General features: G+C 36.3%; 2 protein-coding genes across 29 annotated transcripts in view; one reads left to right on the top strand and one right to left on the bottom strand.

Annotated features, from left to right (window-relative positions):
• The window catches only part of Sdccag8 (SHH signaling and ciliogenesis regulator SDCCAG8), a 239476-nt gene extending 220734 nt beyond the window's left edge, over positions 1-18742 (bottom strand). For 10 of the 19 annotated variants that reach the window (XM_048809230.1, XM_048809229.1, XM_015483546.2 and 7 more), the window contains exons 1-4: positions 18531-18741; positions 8010-8162; positions 6830-6915; positions 2454-2567 (exon numbers count right to left, since the gene is read on the bottom strand). In XM_048809230.1, the coding sequence (XP_048665187.1) occupies positions 2454-2567; positions 6830-6915; positions 8010-8162; positions 18531-18597 (420 nt within the window). In that variant the 5' untranslated portion in view covers positions 18598-18741. Of the gene's footprint in view, positions 1-2453; positions 2568-6829; positions 6916-8009; positions 8177-13626; positions 13686-18530 lie in introns of all 19 variants that reach the window. The other 9 variants (XM_015483547.2, XM_048809236.1, XM_048809243.1 and 6 more) reach the window with 7 other exon arrangements.
• Positions 18743-19064: 322 nt separating this feature from the next.
• Cep170 (centrosomal protein 170) overlaps positions 19065-20079 on the top strand; it is a 129695-nt gene continuing 128680 nt past the window's right edge. For 3 of the 10 annotated variants that reach the window (XM_048809221.1, XM_048809225.1, XM_048809224.1), the window contains exon 1: positions 19162-19721. The gene's annotated coding sequence lies outside the window, so the exon portion shown is untranslated. Of the gene's footprint in view, positions 19085-19157; positions 19722-20079 lie in introns of those variants that run through there. The other 7 variants (XM_048809220.1, XM_048809218.1, XM_048809226.1 and 4 more) reach the window with 5 other exon arrangements.

Raw genomic sequence — 20079 nt, 5'->3', positions numbered from 1 at the left:
ATCTTGGCTTGGGGGAGCATCTCCTGACACAAACCCCATGATAAAAGTTTTATGCTGCAGGGAGCATGGGATGTAAAGAGGAGAGGAGTAGAGAGCACTGCCCTCAGGAATCAATGGTTCAGGGAGCCCACTCTCTTGTGACCTAGAGTGACACCAATGGCATGTAGTCATGTAGGGACCAGGTTTGAAAGTGTCATGATTCAGAGTAGTAGACCACTGGGTTCCTGCAAAACCTCCTTCAGCAAAAAACTCAGTGGTCCAATTTCCCCCTCCTTCCCCCAGGAGGCATTAGGGGATACCTCTGGCTTAGGCATTTGTGTCCCTCACACTCCTCACCCCAGGATGTGTAGACTTTAAGAGAGGGAGGGAAGGAGGAATGAATAGGTGAAGCACAAGAAATGTTAAACTACTATGTATGGTACTGTAATGATGGATCTGTGTCATTATACATTTCTCAAAACTCATAGAAAATATAATGCTTGAATTTTACTGAAAACTGGAAAATTTAATGTAAACTAGAAAATTTTGGTTCATCAGTTGTAACAAATGTACCACACTGAGACAAGATGTTAATAACCAGGAAAACTGTGGGGCAGAGTTTTGATTGAGAGAAGTATATGGAAACTCTATGTATTTTTTTCAATTTTTCTATAAACATAAACTGATCTAAAAAAAAAAGACCCAGAGGTGAATTAAACAACTTCTTTAATTAATTAAACAACTTGTTTCTAAATCTTTAAATGTTATTTTCTTTCTATTCCTTCTTTGTTAAAATGTCTAAAAACCATGCTTTATCTGACTTTCAAGTCTTCTATAATCTTCCATTTTTCCAGTTCAGCATTATTTTCATTATTTCTATGAGACATACTCCATGGTAGGAAGACAGAAAAGATGTCTCATGGGACCTACAAACAAACTATACTAATCCTAAATATATAATTGTTACTGTTCTTTACAAAACTTTTTCTCTTCCCTTCTGCTGAGCTAGATGGTTTCCTTTAATGAATGATTCAAGATCCATGTCTCCCATAAAAAATATTCCCAAAGACATGAGCTTTTTGCATCCTTCTTCTCATATTATAGCTAAAGTTTATGCCATGAAGTAAAGGACAACATATATTCTCTATTATGTTGCTATGGTGCTCATAGGTAATAGTTTTTTGTCTTTTCAACTAGATGGTAAATTTATTATTCTTTATATATTTTAAATTTTATCCATAGTATCTTTAGTGATCAAGAGATTCTTGCTAATGGAATAATTATTATGATATTATTTTGGTTTTACTGATAATCCAAGAGTACCTAAATATTAATGATCATGTACTTCAAAAACAAAGAGAAAACTAAATGTTGAGATCAGGGACTCCTTTGTAAGATCAAGATCATGAAACATATAAAGCCTCCTTAAGTTACATACTGGTCTTACTGGGTATGACAGTACACACCTATAATCCCAGCCATTGGGAGGCTGAGGCAGGAGTACTGCCAAATTCAAGGCCAACCTCAGCAACTTAGTAAGACCTGTCTCAAAACAAAAAATAAAAGGTCTTGGGATGTAGCTCAGTGGTAAAGCGCCCCTGGGTTTACTCTCTAGTATCAAAAAATAAGTAGAATAAATAATAAAAAAGTTACAAACTGGTCTTGCATCAAAATGTTAAAAATATAATACATGATACAAAAAATATCAGCAATTCCCATAAAATATCACATAATTCAATCCTTAGCACCAAAATGACAATATCCAAAAAATTATTTTATATATGTAACAGATATTTTACATATAAAAATCATCATCTGATTCACAAATAATACAAAAATCGAAAAGGAAAAAATAATGAGAACAAAAAACTAAAACAAAACAAAAACTAAAACGCTAACATTACCTTGAAAAAGTAGAAAGGTTCTAATGGAATTAATGACATCACCAAATTGCAGATAGTCAAACAATATAACTCTTCAGAATCACAAACTATGGGGTAATATTCAATTTCTTAATCATTACTCAGTATGAATCACTCTTAATCAAGTTCAAGGTAAGAGCCTTAAGAGTGACAATGGAACAGATTTGGTCTACCAGCTTAGAATCCTCAATTATTGTACCACAGCTTCAATAAGTTGACAATTGTGGGAGAATGATTGGTCTTAGTATTCCAAAGTATTTGCCATCTGGTAGGCTAAAGTAAATGGAGTGGAAAGGAGGAATTCTGAAACATGAGAGCATATTGTGAAATCATTAGACATAGTACTGGGAAATTAAGCAATCAGAAATGGCACATTCAAGAATATCATCCCGAAGACAAGTTCCTGTACTACATTAGTCTTTCAATAATATAAGAATAGCGATTGGCTATGGACTGCTACAAACATGAAAACTAATGATAGCAAATTCTTATTTAAGGCATAATTGACATAAACTTTAATTATGTAAGATTAAATTTCTAAAGGGAACTTACCTTGCAGAACTTGACTTCAGCCTCTAAATGATGAATGTATTGAGATTGGTCATTAATGATAGGAACAAGGTTGTGTACAGTAGGCATATTAGTTTCCTCATATTCTGATGATCTCTAAAACCAAAAAAGGTAAATTATGCATGTTTGGATTTTGCAAAAAATCAGCTGATACCTTCTCCAGATTTAATTCAGCACATATTTGATGTAAACAGAGATCAAAGTGTAACTAATAGTATTTATTTCTCTATTCTATAAATTAAATATACAAGACAAGGGGATATGAATATCATTTTTTACAGACAGAAAATAAAGATTGTTATTAAAAGCAATGGAAAGTGTAAAGATGCTGGGGTAGGATAATTGTCTTAGAATGACTTGCCTATTTGAACTGAATACAAAATCCTATTCAATAATGCTGTGATATGAGGGACAGCTCTCTCTAAGAAACTGCCATGGAAGAGAACTGCTAGCTGAAACTGTAGATTAGCTCACTGAAGAAAGAGATTCTTTAGATAAATGTTTGAGGTCAAATGTATGTCAATAATGTAAAATTCCATTTCAAAAAAGATACTTCAGCAAAACATTTTTTTTTGTTTTAAATTTTTGATTCTAGTACTTAGGCAATTCTAAACTGTGCTTTTTTTTGGGGGGGGGGGGGAGTATAGAACCTCCAAGACTAGAGCCCTAAAGCAGAGATAAACTGCATTGAGGAGCCCAATGAAAAGATTCCCCCAAAAGTTCTAATACCATTTAGCTCTGTAGCTAAAGTATTTGACTTTTTTTTTTAAAGAGAGAGAGAGAGAGGGAGAGAGAGAGAGAGAGAATTTTTTTAATATTTATTTTTTAGTTTTCGACGGATAAAACATCTTTGTTTGTATGTGGTACTGAGGATCAAACCCAGGCCGCACGCATGCCAGACGAGTGCGCTACCACTTGAGCCACATCCCCAGCCCTAAAGTATTTGACTTTTAATGTATATCTTAGCTTATTTTAAATGAATATTATAAAATAAGTTTTTTAAAGGAAGAAATATGGGAAAGGAAAAATGAAGTTCAACCAGTTAAACAAGAGGAAAGTTTGAAATGGACAATCTTTCTTTCTCAATCATTCTGGTTTTCAGTTCAACAAAAATTATGAACAATCAAATATCAATTAAAAATAGCTTTATGTTTGGGTATATTAAATTTAAAAAACAAAGAAACTTTATGTATGTATGCATGTACATATATATGTATTGTGATTCTAGGAATTGAACACTGGGCCTCATGAATGCTAAGTCAGAGCTCTGCCATTAAGCTGCATCTCCTGCCTCAAAAGTAGCTTTATTTATTTACTTACTTATTTACTTATTGGAAGTATTAGGAATTGAACCTAGGGATGTTCTACCACTGAGCTACATCCCCAGTCCTTTTTACTATGAGACAGGATCTCACTAAGTAGCTCAGATTGCCGTTGAACTTGAGATCCTCCTGTCTCAGTCTCCTGAGTCACTGGAATTGGTGTGTGCCTTCATGCCCAGCTAAAATAACATTAATTAAACAAACTACCTGTGGTGAGTAGAAAGCTAAATAACTAAGACATTACACTTTTACATTTGTCACATATATATGTTCATACAATAATCTCTATTTGTTTGTTTGTTTGTTTATTTATTTATTTTTATGTGGTACTGAGGATTGAACCCAGGGCTTCGCCCGTACTAGGCGAGTGCTCTACCACTAAGCCACAACCCCAGACCTATAATCATTTTATATTAATAGAAACAGGTTCAGAATGTAGGCAAATATGAATTAAGTACAGTTAGTCCTCCATGTCTGTAAGTTCCACATCCATGGAGGATTCAAACAATTGCATATCAAAAATATTTGAAAAACATACTTAATCTGTACTAATGATGTGCAGAGCTTTTTTCTGGTCATTTTTTCCTAATAGTATAGCATAAAAACTATTTACATAGCATCACATTGTTTTAGGTATTTACATAGCATCACATTGTTTTAGGTAATCCATTGGTGATTTAAAGTATATGGGCAAATGTAATATGTTATATGAAAATACTATGCTATTTTATGTAAGGATTGGAATATTCATGGATTTTGATATCGAAAGAGGGGTCCTGGATCTAATCCCCAAGGATATGGAGAGACATCTGTGTTCGTTCCTATGCATACATAGGAAAAAGTCAATGTGAAGAATCTTTTAAATTCAAGTTAATACTATGTGGAAAATGTTCACAAACAATCTGTACATCCTTTGACAGGCTTATTGTAGTTTGGATATCCACATATTACAATAAAATGTAATAATATCTAGATATACTTTCCATCTCAACAATACCTCAGTTTTACTCTCAATACACCCATATATTTCTGATATATTATACTGGCTATGAAATTGCATTCTAAAGCTACAATATTAAAAAGTATATTATTATTATTATTATTATTATTATTATTATTATTATGGCTTATAATAATTACGTGTAGACTGAATACAGTTAGAGTCTAAGTACCAATCTTTTATATATCTTCATATATATAGACCAGTGTATTTGTAAACAATTTGTATACTAAGCAAATTCTCTTGATTAAAGTTTTTTGCCTATCCTGATTCAATAAACTCCATAATATCACTGCTCAATTTTATCTTTAAAAACTGAATAAGCATGTGTGAACATTAAACAGATACAGCAAATTCATCTAATAAATTTAAAAACATCCCACCCACTATTGCTTAAGAGCATTCTCGAAACCATATGTCAACAGTAATAAATTCAATGAATAATAAAATGTTTTATTAAAATTATAACCTCTATCTATAAATATTAACAATGTATACAATACATTTCTCTAAAGTAAGAATTAAGCACATAAGTATGTATCAGATGGAATGAAGTACTAATATGGGGGTACTATTATAACATTTTCAGCAGTGAGTAAAGGAAAGTGACACATCTGTACAGTTTACAGCATGTAGGCTTTTTATTCAACTATTACACAATTTGAAAATTCAAGTTGAGCCAAGAGTGGTGGTGCACATCTATAACTCTAGCCACTTGGGAGGATGAGGCAGAAGCATTGCAAATTTAAGGCCAGCCGTGGCAACTTACTGAGCTAGTATTGTTGCTCAGTGGTGGAATGTCCCAGTACCATTGGGAGGAAAATAAGAAAGGTGGTTGTTACTGCATTTATGTCATACTTCATAATTCAATATTTTTAAAGAATTCTAACTATATAATCTTATTTTATTATTTCAAAAAGTCTGTGAAATAGGCACAATATCCTTAGAGAGAGAATGTGATAGGCCCTATTTAGATCTAAGGCCTAGATATTATTTTGACCTGGTCTTCATCCTTCCCTCACACCTATCTCAGCCTTTACCATATAAAATATTTCAATAAGGAATAATACACTGTATTCAAAAATAAAAATCAATCTCAGAATAGAGCATGACTTCTCATATCACACTCTTTTTTAAAAAATATTTTTTTAGTTGTAGATGGACACAATATTTTTATTTATTTTTGTGTGGTGCTGAGGATTGAACTAAGTGCCTCACAAATGCAAGATAAGCACTTTGCCACTGAAGTACAGCCGCATCCCCCATATCACACTCTTTTATAACTATATATTTTAACATGTAGGATAATGTAACACACTTTACTTTTGACATTCAAGTTGAAAGTATCATAAAAGAGTGTTAAGATCATAATTAAGTAACATCTTAAATGATCAAATACAGACATGATTCTCTAAAGAAGAAATAACTCAAATATTTTACTTTTACATTTGTCATATATACATTCACATATTCATACACACAAACACACACACACACACACGAGTGTGCACTAACAGTTCCAAAATACATTCTCCAAATTGTTTCTTTCTCACATCTCCTTCCTTCCTTCCTTCCTTCCTTCCTTCCTTCCTTCCTTCCTCCTTCCTTTCTTTTATTTTTATTCTTATTACTATTGTTATTAATTTTTCAGTACTGGGGATTGAACCCAGATGCACTTTCACTGATCTATATCCTCAGTGCTTTTAAATTTTGAGACTGGGTCTTGCTAAGTTGCCCAGGATAGCCTTAAACTTGAGATCCTCCTGCCTCAGCCTAAATTGCTGGGATTACAGGGGTGCACCAGTGCACCTTGGTTTTTCACATTTTTTAAGAAAATAATAAATTAAGAAAATTAGGTTTACCTCTGATATGTAAGTCTCTTTTCTTTAGTCAAAATAGTCAGATGGGAAATAATTTATTCAAATGCTTTATACTATACGCATGATCAGAATTGCTTATAGCATATGCTACTAAAATGACATAAAAACAAAACAGAGTTAGAAAACTTTTGTCAGGTTACAAAAGGTGATACTCACCAAAGGGGGCATTTTTTGTTTTCTTGATGGAGATATCTCATTTTCCTTACTTGTTTGCTGATGCAACATAGCTTTGAGCTGTTTAACTACAGAGCAAAAGCAAATGAATTCATTGACTTTGAGACCATGGTTTATGCTATAGTTTTGATTTTATATGTCCCCCAAAGTGCCATGTGTTTAAAGCATAGTCTTGAGCTCAGTGCTACTGGGAGGTAGTGGAACCTTTATGAGGTGGGGTTTACTAGTAAGTCTTTCTGTCATTGGAGGGTTACCCTTGAAGAGGATAGTGGGACTCAAACTCCTTTCTCTATCTTTTTTACTTCCCTGCCATGAGGCAAGCAGGTTTTGCTCCTCCAGGTACTTCCACCTTGATGTATTGCCTCAACACAGGAACAAAACTATGGGGCCAATTAGTCATGGACTGAAACTTCCAAACCTGTGAGTCACAATAAATCTTTTTACTTTATAAGTTTATTTAGCTTAGACATTTGTTATAGTAATAGAAAGTTGACTAACAACTTATCATCATCCACCCATTCTTTGATTCATCCAACAACCATTGCTTAAATTTCTATTATGCATCAAAAATTGTGCTATTGACTTGGGATACAAAGACAAAGATACCCCTTAAGAGCTAAAATTCAGTGAGCAAAAAATATAGACTAATAGATGTAGAACAATAAAACAAGTTTGGATATAGACTTAGAACTATGAATAGTGTTACAAGAGGACACACATAATTGTGCCTGTTTTCACAGAGAAGCTAACGCTATCCAGGTGAACAGGAGTTCACCACGCAAGAAAGGGGGAGAAAAGTTCTAGTTAGGATGCATTACATGTGTAAAAGTACAGAGGCATACTTAGGAGGTTTGTATGCCTAAATTATGGTTTATGAGAGGGATGGTTAGGATGAGAGTATAAAAAAATAAGACTAGAAATGTAGGTTGCTGCTCTCTAAGCAAAATATTGTTATCTCATCTTAAGATATTTGGACTTTAGCCTATAGGCATTAGGAAGTCAAAAAGAAAAAAAAAAATTAGTGAAGAAACTGTATTACCTGATTTGTGTTTCAGGAATAACATCCTAGCAGCAGAGTGGAGGATGGGATGGAGTCAGTATTCTGTAGAGTTTAAAGTACTTACTATGTGTCATTTAGGCTAGGACTGACATTATTACATACCGGCATGGCTATGTTGCAGTTCATGCCAGGCTATCTCAGGGTCCTCAATTCCTACATTGGTGCTAAAGGAAGGATCCAGTGCTTCTTCTTCAATGGTGACATCACCTTCTCTCAGGGCACATTTCAGTTGGTGAATGCTTCTGCTGGCCCGTTCTGCAAACAGACATCTGATGAAAATCAAGGCCGGTAAAATGTGAGCAGTCACATGGACACTTGTTCAAGATAGCAGTCTTGAAAGAAGTATCAACTATTTCTGGTACTCAATGGAAAGAGGAGAGTTTTGTTTCTAGTCTGCTGAAGATTGTGCCAAAGAAAGTGAGAGAAGATTAAGTTCATGGATTAGAGGTTAGTCTTAATGGTCGCTGTAACTGCAATTGTTGATTTCTTTTTTTATTTTTTGTTTAATATTTTTAGTTCTGGGGATTGAACCCAAGGTCTCAAGCATGTTCACCAAGTCCTCTGTGAGTGAGCTTCATTCCTAGCCCCCTCTGATATTCACTATATATAGCACCTCCAGCATAGTTTTGGAGGGTCAAATGGCAGTTTCCCCACACTCAAGCAATAACCAACCTGGGGATCTGGAGATGTGTTCTCCTTCCTCTCAGTGCTTAATACTGTCCTACCCTACCTGGAAATAGAAGGGTGAGTTGGGCAGAACCAGTCAGCGGAACTCAGTAACACTAAGTTCTGACCTAGGGAAGCCCCATTATCCCTGATGACCTGATGCCCTTGCTTCACCAAGAGACATAAACTAGCTGGGCATGGTGGCACACAGATATATTCCAAGCTATTTGGGAGGTCAAGGAAGAAAGATCAAAAGTTTCAAGGCCAACCTGGGCAACTTAGTGAGATCCTGTCTCAGAATAAAATTTTAAAAGGACTGGGGATGTAGCTCGGTGATAGAGTGCCCCTGGGTTTAATCCCTAGTACCACCATCGGGGGGAGTGGGGTGGGGGGAAGAAAAACAATGAACTACTTATTCCAGTTTCTCAGTTTAAATCAAGATTTGTACAGTTGAAGTGATTATGGTGGCAATTCACACTATAGTGTTTCTTATGTATTGTACTCACATTCTTGGTTAGTATAACCCCTCGAAATGAAGCTTAAACATGGTAGCACATAACACTTGTTTCTTTGATAATTCATCTCCCTCAAGAACCCAGGCTTACTTCCTTGTGCCCTTATATTTTGAAAATGAGTAGGCCTTTAACTTGTATTAACCAGCACAAGTTACACCATGAAAGTCCCAGGCCCCATCTTTTTTTACAAAGGATTAGCAGCTGCTGTCTCCTTGATCTTGGAATGTTTGATTTTAGGAGCTGTTCATCTTGTTGAAGAGACCTGAGAAGAGGCCACACGGAGAGGAAAGGCTCTGAGACTACATGGAGAAGGAAAGATGCCCTTCACCACCATCACTCTACACCCCAACAGTCCAGTGTAACTGCTAGAGGACTCCAGTGTCAGCAACCATTTAAGTACAATGGCAGGAAAAAAGATCTGATTCATGTATGAAAGCACATTTATTAACATATATTTTACAGAACCTTGAAAAACAAATTTCTTTTTCTCCAAGTTCATTCATTTTCAGGTTTAAAATAGAAAAACATAATGATATTAATTAATAGAGAAGTAGTAGAGTTTCTTGACTTACAGCAAGTAATTTTCTACCTTGATTAATCTAAAGAAAACAGGTCTTTCAGTCTAGGTTAAACAATGAAATTCTCTTTATTAATTACACAAGAGACTCTGTGAATTTATCATTACATTTTCTCTACATTTCTCTATTTATATATAGATCTTTTTCTAACACAAACTTGGTGCTGATTACTAACCAAGTATGGTCTCTTCTTACTTATCCTGAATTTAAAGAAGCACAGATAAGAAGTATTCCTAGTTTTCTCAATATAAGGAACAGCAACAGGTTCCAGCAGCTCAGAATTTTCTAAAGAGACTTAAATCTATGAATAAAGCACTGTTGTTATTGCATCCATTAGAAAGGAAACAGAGGATTTGACTAACATTAAAAGTATGCTCCATGGAGCCATCAAAATGACTTCACTTCTAAAACAAAGGATAATTGTTTATTTATATTTGGTCTAACTAAAAGCTAATAAACTATATTAGGAAAAAGAAAGAAAATCTGAAATAAAAATCACAGAATTGAAAATCCCTACAGGTAGAGCTCTTTCAGATTACAATGATGGCAGTGTTTTAAGGGCCCTTTAAATCTTTTTTTTCTAATATTCTTGTTTGGTATTTTGAAATTCATAATATTAAAAGATGACATCCTAGACTGTACAGTGAAAATAATGAGATATAGAATTCAACAACTATCCCAAAGGAAAGTGATACACATAGCTTTGGTTTTTTTTTTTTTTTGCAACTATTGACTCAGTTGTGAGGGTCAGAGAAGAAGAGGAATTTGCAAAGGACCCTGTCCCAAAACTAAGATGTAAATGATAACTTTTAAATTATTTAAATACAACATTTAAAAAAAAATATATATATATGTATATATATATGTATATATATATACATTTTTCAAACCTATACACAGAAACATCCACATAATTATAAAGTATGAATAATAGTTAATCCTGAAGAATTGTAACTCTAAGATGATTCAAGATGGATGAAATTTCATTGCTTGTCTACTGGAGCCATTTAATCTGAAGCTTCCATAAGCCTTATTATGAACACTATTCCATAAATGCAGTTATTTTCTGTTTAGACTTAAGGAAACCAGATTAACAGGAGGTTCCAGTTATCATTTCCTATCCCACTGCTAATGGGGCACAGCTTTATCTAACCGAGATAGAAAGGACATTGACTTCCTCTTCTCTCCTGAGAGGACAGTAGGGTATTTCCAAATGATCTGATTTCTTCTCCCCAGCACCAATAGGCTAAATATAAACTTAATTATAAACAGAAATACAAACAAACCCTCTGAGTCTTACAGATCACATGAACATAAGTGCAAGTAAATAATATTTCTATTACTCCATTATCCAAACATCAATCAGAACAATGAACACTTAAAAAGGTTCTTGAGCTAATGACTGTAAATTTAATCTCTTAGTTACTTTCTTAGTCCAAGTTCCCTATTCCTATGTTCTAATTCCCAGCTCACCATTGAGCTTTTCTTCATCAAGATGTTTTTGAACAAAATGTAAAAATTTCTCAGTCTGAGAAGGATCACCAACTATATTCATATAGTGAATTATTAATTTCTACATTCTCCATCTGTCTTGGGAGATGTGTAAGAGAATTACCCTAGTGACAGGGAGAGGGAACCAACCCTATGAAGTACCCAGCTGTCTCTGAGAAAACACGCAATGAACCATTCCCTAGGCTGACATATAAGATACACAGCAGTTCCTGGCACAAGCTTAGACAAGGGCAGATGGCAGAAAAATGAAACCATAGCTAGATAAGAGAAACATGTGTCTGTCTACACATAATGGAGCCACATCCTAGTTTGGAAGATTGCCGTAACGGTTTTCTAAGGGACTGACAGATAGCAAAACCAAGGTAAAAACAGCATAATCAAAAGTCAGACAAAGTCAGCTCTGTAAACAGCAATAGTGAAAGATAATAATTAAGTACTACAGATAAATGAAAAAAAAAATCTCAAAGAAAATACTATCATAATACTGTAATAGTTGAAAACGTGCTTAAAGTGGTTGGCACCAGTGGTAAGAGAAAATCTGAACAAGAATGTAGAATCTTTAAAAAAAAAAATAGTGTCTAGAAGATCATTAATGATGTAGGGGAGTTGGGAAATCCCATGAGATTGGCGATATCCATTCTGAAGGATACACCTGACATTTCTTTGGCACCAACTGAGAAGACTTATGCACCTGTCACTTCCACTGATAAAGAATTCTAGCTAGACTGGCAGAAGAATGTGAATAACATCACCAGCCAATACAATCTGTATCTTTAATTGTAATTACACCAAACTATAAGTCTTGTAGAACCATGGCTACGAGCTAGGTTATGCATGTTTAGCAGTATCCCTGGCCTATATGCACTGGCTGTCAGTAGCACTCACCTCTACCCCCAATAGTAACAATAAAATTGAAAAAAAAAAAAAAAGGTTTCTGGACAATACTAAATGTTTGATTGGTAGAAAAATTGACCCTGACTGAGAATCATTGGTTGACATCAATAAAACAAGATAGCTAGTATTCAGTCTTGAGAAAATAATTCCATTACAGTCACTACATTATTATATTGTAACTGTAGCTTCCATTTCATGAAGAAAGGGCAGAGCAATGAGTTACTCCACCACAGTTGTCATGATGGGATACTTCTTATATAGTTGGCAGGGATAGGTGTTATATACACTGTAATCAGGAGCTCAGAATTCATATTAACTTAATTTTGTTTCAAGGCCTAAAACAATGCAATATTTACTTTAAGACCATTGCTTTAAATATTCCAGTGGGCCTTAATGAAGTTCCATCATAATTAAGGTTGCTTTGGCACATGTATATGTGCATTTTGAGCTACCTTCTTTACCTATGGACACCAAAAAGTTATCACTAAATGAAAAGGTGAAAACCTTAGCACAAAATGGGGATGTATTTGAAGTGCAAGTCTTTACACATCCAAGGGAGAATATAATTATTCTCAGTATCTCAATAGTTTGTGCATATTTCTACCCCAAAACACGTGAAAGTGCCCTTACAATTTCATAACACTTTATCAAAATTTTGGTTCTAGATATTCCAGGAAGGAATACTTATTTGTAAAACATTCTTTTCTGCCTGACAAATCCTGTCTTCTGCCTATTTTATCTCATTAGTGTGGAAAAAGAAATATGGGATTTTTCTGTTGTATTTTTGTTTTAGTAAAATAAAAGGTCATAAAACTACTAAAAAAGCCAATGAATAGATATAAAAATGATATAAAATTTAAGCTTTATAAACAAATACCAATCCTTACATGTGTATATGCATACACATTACGTGGCAAAGCATATGCAAGATATCTAAGAAAAGAAAAATATTGAGAAAAGAGAAAAATAAGTTCTATGAGTACATATCAGAAAAAGGACTTCACTTAAGTTATACCCATTTTCTTAAGTCTGCTAAAGGTCCAGATGATATCACTGCTGGCTAATACACTAGCTAAATTCTTGGCTAGTAAGATTAACATAGTCCTTGTACAAGATATAACCCCTTCTCTGGCAGGAGGAAAACACTTTGCAGGATCTGGAGATATATGCCAATCAGATACAGGGAAAACACAGAATAACAACATTATCTCCAGTTTTCTTGAACTAAAGTAAATTACAATGAAAAGGAAACTCCCCAAGATTATGTATTTTCCTCTCATATTCACCACCATTCAATATACTTAGTTCGACTCCTTACTCTCATTTTGTAAGAGAGAAATAGTCCAACCGAGTGTTAATGGAAAGGACATTAGTGATCCAGGGGTCAGAGAGTAATCCCTACAGGGGCAAAACAGGCTCTTCAGTGTGTTTTGCTTGGATCTCTTTTTGGAAAAAGAGGGGGAGGAAGGGAGAAGAATAAAGGAAGTAAGCAAAAAAGAAATTGGAATGTTTTTAGAAAAAGCATAAACTGTCCAGTTTGGCCATAAGCCTCACCTTTCCCAAGTGTCTTCCACTGACTCCTTCACTCCAATGCTTTGTCATCTGCTTGGCTCCTAAAAGGCAATAGTTCTCATATCCAGTCCAAACTTTTCATTTTACAGATGAGGAAACAGGAATCTAAGAACTTGTTTAACCTGTTACGTCCCAAGTTTTTGATTTTGTGAACAGAATTACTTCAAAATTACCATATGTGGTATATTTGTTGCTTGATGTAAGTTTTTATAAGGAATTCTACATTTGGGATAATAGAATCAAGTAGATCAAGGTCACATAGGTGGTTATCAGCAAAGTAACAGTAATGTAAGTGACCTGCTTTCTTGCTACACATTCTCTTCTCTGAATCCATCATACTTTTTGCCACAAATTCCATCTAGAGGCTGAAACATCAAAGTGTTGAAAGGAAAGAAAGAACTAGTATACAGAATGTATATAAAAACTATGTGTTCCTGTCACATTAAAAGTTTGTTTCATTTCCATTTATGCCTATCCATTCAACCACAAGTGGCTAGGTACTTACTACTTGAATAGGTGAGTCATGAACATAGGTGTTGTTGATAAAGCTATACCCATTACCTAACAAAGAAGCAATAGGCAAGACATGATTCTATTATTAAGGTTAGAACACTGTGTTCTAGCAATTTCTATTCTTTCTAGTATCAGGTTCCTATGCTAAAATGTGCAGAACTTAAAACAGAGCATGGGTTGTCTTTTATTCAGGTTTTTCTTGACTATAAACTAGTATATTTTATACTGTATGACCTGATACAATGATTCTTTGAATTTAAATTAGAAGAAGGTAATTTGCAATCCTCCCCAATTATAAATGTATTTCTTAAATCGTTCTGTGGATCTTGAATTATGTCTATCTAGAGAGTAAATGAACACATAATCATACTGTCAGAAGACCTCCCAAATTACTTCTAATTCTATATTGAACTTTGTGGTTGCTAAGATATCAGGAATATGTACACTTCTTATCACACTGGATCATGACCAAAAGGAATCTGTCAGGCAATGAAGGTTTCCAGTTTTTCTACCAGGACTCTCATTTTGAAGGAGAGTCAGTTTATTTTCTCTAATTTCTTGCAGAAAGGTCACAGTCAAACCAAAGCAAGAGCAATCTGGGGACACAATCTATTTTATGGAACGGAGTGTTGCCCAATTTTATAAATGCAAAGTCAATTAAGATCTTTAAACAAACAAACAACAGCAACAGAGATTTTTGGAAGGCTCAAAAGGGAAAACATCTGAAAAGTGTAAAGAAAAGGATGAGAGATAAATGTGGAGTCTGTACATGGGCTTCCTATTTCCATGGATGCTTTAGCATCACTGGAGTCAAAGAGAGGTAAGAATTCCACTAACATTTTAAAAGCCAGAAAGTCATCTTTGTCTCTGCTTTTTCACATCAGTATTCCAAACACTTAATATACCATAATAATGCCCAAATTATATTTAAAGTAAAGAATTAGAACAAAGCATAAGAAAATTGAATTACTATCATGGAAAATTATAAAAGCATTTTGCATTTTTATGTAACTTTCTGGTGAATAAAATGAAAAGATACTATTAATGATTATATATAGTTATTTCAAAATCACAGGAATAAGCAGTAAGAAATTCCCAACACTTTATTATTAGCCTTCCATTAAGCATGAATTAGACAAGACATTTTGGTAACAGAATTTTTAAATTATTGGGAACACTCAACATAATGAAGTTCCATATACTGAATGCACCATACTTTGATTATTTAGAAACACAAAATTTTACTTTAAAGAGAATTATTCTGTTTAAAAGTGGTAGTTTACACTTGTGAAGAATTTTTGATTGTGCTTAAATTCAGGGTTTTGTTTTCTTCTAGAAGCTGTTACACATTAGAAACTTACAAAAAGAAAAATGCTATATAAATAATATATCCCAAACCCATTTAAAAATTCAGGTTCCAACCTAGATGCCCTTCAATAGACAAATGGATAAAAAAAAATGTGGCATTTATACACAATGGAGTATTACTCTGCATTAAAAAATGACAAAATCATAGAATTTGCAGGGAAATGGATGGCATTAGAGCAGATTATGCTAAGTGAAGCTAGCCAATCCCTAAAAAACAAATGCCAAATGTCTTCTTTGATATAAGGAGAGTAACTAAGAACAGAGTAGGGACAAAGAGCAGGAGAAGAAGATTAACATTTAACAGGGATGAGAGGTGGGAGGGAAAGGGAGAGAGAAGGGAAATTGCTTGGAAATGCCTTGGAAATGACCCTCAGGGTTATACAGTGGAGGGGGTAGAGAGAGAGGAGGGGAGGGGAGGGGAGAGGTGGGGAGGGGGGATGGTGGAGGATGGGAAAGGCAGCGGAGCACAACAGACACTAGTATGGCAATATGTAAATCAATGGATGTGTAACTGATGTGATTCTGCAATCTGTGTATGGGGTGAAGGTGGGAGTTCATAACCCACTTGAATCAAAGTGTGGAATATGATATGTCAAGAAATTTATAATGTTTTGAACAACCAACAATAAAAAATTAAAAAAAAAAATAAAAATTCAGGTTCCATTTTTAATTCATTGTTAAAATTATGGCTAAAAACTTTTAATTGTTTACCTTTTTTCTATCCCTTTTTAGTAGTAGTGAAATGCTTGGACTATCCTTATATTGTTATTAAAATTAAAATTTATTTAAAAATGTATTATCTTTGACAGCTGGGCCAGTAGCACACACCTGTAATCTCAATCACTGGGGAGGCTGAGAGAGGAGAAGCCCATCCTCAGCAACTTAGCAGGGCCCTAAGCAACTTATACTCTACTTTCATGTACATCTAAAAATAACAAATAGAAAAATTAACAAAAACAAAAGCAAGGCCAAACAAAAAAATAAGATAAAATGGGGGTAGAAAAGTAGCCAAGTGTACCTGGGTTAAATCTGTCCACACACACATAATCTTTGAATGAAAACTCTTCCTTGTTATAATTATGGAAAAAAACCCAAAGCTATTATAGATGTTATTGTAAAATTAACTTGATTTAACCACTTTACTGCATCAAAATGTCTTACATTAAATTCCTCCAGGGATTACAAAAAGTTTTAAAATAAGGTCAAAGGAGAGGTTAAAAAAAACATAATAAACATAATAAAAGAAACATAATAAACCTTTAAATAAGGTTAAAAGAAACATAATGGAAAACAGAAAATGTTTACTAATCTAAAAAATCAAATAAAATCACTCATATCATTGTGCACAACATTTTTCTTGCTTACAAATGAAATACTGTTTCAATATCTAATAGCTCTTCAAACTACCAGTAGTCTGATGAAAATATTTATTAAGACCAATTCCTTTACTCCTGCAGTTTGAATACTTGAGAATGTTGACAGTTTGTTGCATTACTGACAAATGTAGACAATAAATAATAACCCTATAAAGCTTAGAGTCATGAGAAGATTAACTTTCTAATCTTCTTGAAAAATCTTCATTTCACTGCCATGTACCAAACATAAATAGCAGTTAATGTGCCAAGCACTGATCCTTACTGCATTTTCAATTGTAGTAACTAAAATATATATATAATATTTATAATTTCAATTATAATAATCTATAATTATTTTACTTTCTTTTCCACTAATCCAGAGACCCATAGAGATAGGGACTTGATCTTGTTCCATATTGCAAATCAGCACCTGGAATGCCTAACACATAGTGGGGCACTGAATTAATATTTTCTGAGTATATTGGGTTCTAAATGCCTTAAGTATCTTTGTAAATGTTAGTTATGACCTAGGTGGTTTGAAAGTTCAACAGAATAGGAAATAAAGTATATTATATCGACTAGAATAAAACATCTTTAGTGAAATTGTTCTTTTTGTTTACATGTATATGTCCACATAATTGTGCGTGTATGTGGTGCTGAGGATGAAACCAAAGGGCTCATAAATACCAGGCAAGCCCTCCACAACTGACCCACATCCCCAACCCTGAAAATATATTTCTTTCTATGGGGTAACATTTTTTTAAAAGTTTGAAAATCATTGCTTTATGTGGATTATTTCATTTGCTTCTCATAATAATCGTGCAGATAATACTATAGCTTCCAAAACACAGAACGGAGATTTCCAGAGGTTGTAGACATTGTGTAAGATTACAAACTGCAAATATGGACAACACTTCTAAGGGTAATTGTTCATAAGGTACTGCACTAAGAAAATATGCATTAGTTAAATGTGATTTCAATAACAGTAATTATGACTTGATTAATAAAGAAAAATATAGGCTTTGAAAGCAGACAGGTCTAAATTTAATATCTGGCTCTGCCACTAATCTGTTGTGTGGGCTTTGGCCTATAATTTAAACTTTTTGAGCTTCAATTTCCTCTTGTGTAAAATAAGGATACAATAAATAAAGATAAAATAAGATTATTTTAAGTTATAAATGATACTGTATGTAAGTGGGCTAGACCAATAAGTAGAAGCTACTGTGATTAAAATAACGTTTATTCTCTCTGGTCCTATAAGTAACAGTCAACCCACTACACCATTATTTGAATGTGTAAAAAGTGTGAATCAGGAATATGTTGGATCAAACATCAAACATGGGAACTGGGCAAAAAAGGGACGGAGCTGTCCAAGACTTTTTGCTGGCACTGACTGAGAAAGACGCCAAGTCAAGATCAGTCCACCTTGTTGGTTCTGGTAACTATGGAAATCAAAGGAAACAAGGTTGCTTAGCCGTAAAAACAATGTCACACTATTTCATCCTCCTCAATATCAGAGCAACATTCGTCTTCTTCCTTCGCAGCCTGGCTGGAGCCCAAACCAGGTGTTATGAAAGGCACCAGGTCGGCTCCCGCCCACTAACGACCTGGGCACCTAGGAGCTAGGCACAGAGGTTTGGAGCAACTCACCCCTGAGACTCCGTTGATATTGCCCCAGAATTTCCTCCAGGGTAGAGTTCCCTGGGGAGTCCGCCATGCACAGACTCTGGGCCCAGAGATGGGAGTTACGCAGGGAAATGTCCAGCACACTCCCTTCAGAGAATAGGCCTAGCGCCGGCTGAACGCCCGCCTGCTTCCTGCCGCTGCTGTCACTGGGGAGTCTTGGAACCCCGGACGGAGCTCCCGGGGACTCTTCCTACCCACTGTCCTTCATAGCGAATGTCGGGAATTGTAGTTCGCAGCTAAGGGCCCGCTGCTTCGAGAACCCTAGGAGCCTTCTAACTACACTACAACTCCCGGAGGGCACCGCGCACTGGGCGCCGACCTCGACCATTTGGCTGCCGGCGTTGGTTGCCAAGAGACCGACTCGGAGGTTCCGCCCTTTTCCTCTAGCCCAGCCTTGTTTAGTCCCTCCTCCTCCCTATCCTTCTGAGGTCGGGACTGCCCGAGGGACTGAAAAGGCCCCCTGAGGCCTTGACATTTCAACGTGTGCCGCCTTGCAGCTGATCCCTCAGCCTTCTCAAGTACGCAAATAACAAGCTCCGGGCACTGTTCATTTGCCACATTGTCCAAAAGTCAAATACACCCTCAAGAAGGAGAACCTCAAAAAACTTCCTGCCTATTCCGTTCTGGCAGCCAACACTACACCTACTAGCATGCCTAGCAACGCGACCTCCACTTGGAATTGGCGCACCGCCGGCTGGGAACTGTAGTCCTTGTAGGTTGCAGCTCGGGCTATTGCCAGGGTCCTCTTCATTGTTCCAGCTGGTCTTAGGGGCACGCCTGCGCACTGTGCAGCCAGGGAAGAGTGTGGGTGAGACCCTCTGCACAACCCTTTTTCATTGTCTGGGCTTAGCGCCTGCGCAGTAAGAAATCGTTGGGACAGGGCTTGAGAGGATAGGGCCTGGCTCCTCGCCCTTTCCCGAGGCGCCTGCGCATTAAGCGCCCGCTCTTGCCGTTACCGCTATGTGTGGGGCGTGTGTAGAATAACGTTATTGCCCAGCGGAGCTGAGGGGCCTGGAGCTCGGCCGCGGCAGCAGCGACGACGACGACTACAGCGGCGACGACGACGACGGGGTGGGGGGAGGACTGCGTGCTAGCGACTCACGGGACGCAACGCGCCCCGCCTCCCCCGTCCGGTCCCTCTCTCAACGGTGAGGGGTAAGTGATGCGTCGGGCTACTGGGTGTCGGCGCCGCCAAAGCCACTACAGCGGCTTTTCCTCCTCCTCCTCGGATACTTGACAGGGACTCTGGGCGCGGCCCGCGGCTGAGCCTGATGCGGGGCCGCCTGCCAAGGGGGTGCTTCCCGGATGCTCGGTGCAGCACCACCGCCCCTGACCCAGGGCTCCCATCCCCCATCCCGTCGCTGCCCCCGGCCTCCAGTTCTGAGGCCCCTGGCCTTCTCTGGCCCATCGCCACCGTGTCCACTTCCCCTGAGTGTATTGAATCATTTTCAGGTCCCTCCCTTCTTTGTGCAGCCCTCCCCTCCACCGTAGCAGTTTGCGAAGGATGTGAGGG

The sequence above is a fragment of the Marmota marmota genome, unplaced genomic scaffold (genome assembly GCF_001458135.2).
Source record: "Marmota marmota marmota unplaced genomic scaffold, marMar, whole genome shotgun sequence".
Classification (NCBI taxonomy): Eukaryota; Metazoa; Chordata; class Mammalia; order Rodentia; family Sciuridae; genus Marmota; species Marmota marmota.
Note: the sequence above shows the minus strand (reverse complement) of the source record. Positions and strands in the feature narration are given on the sequence as shown.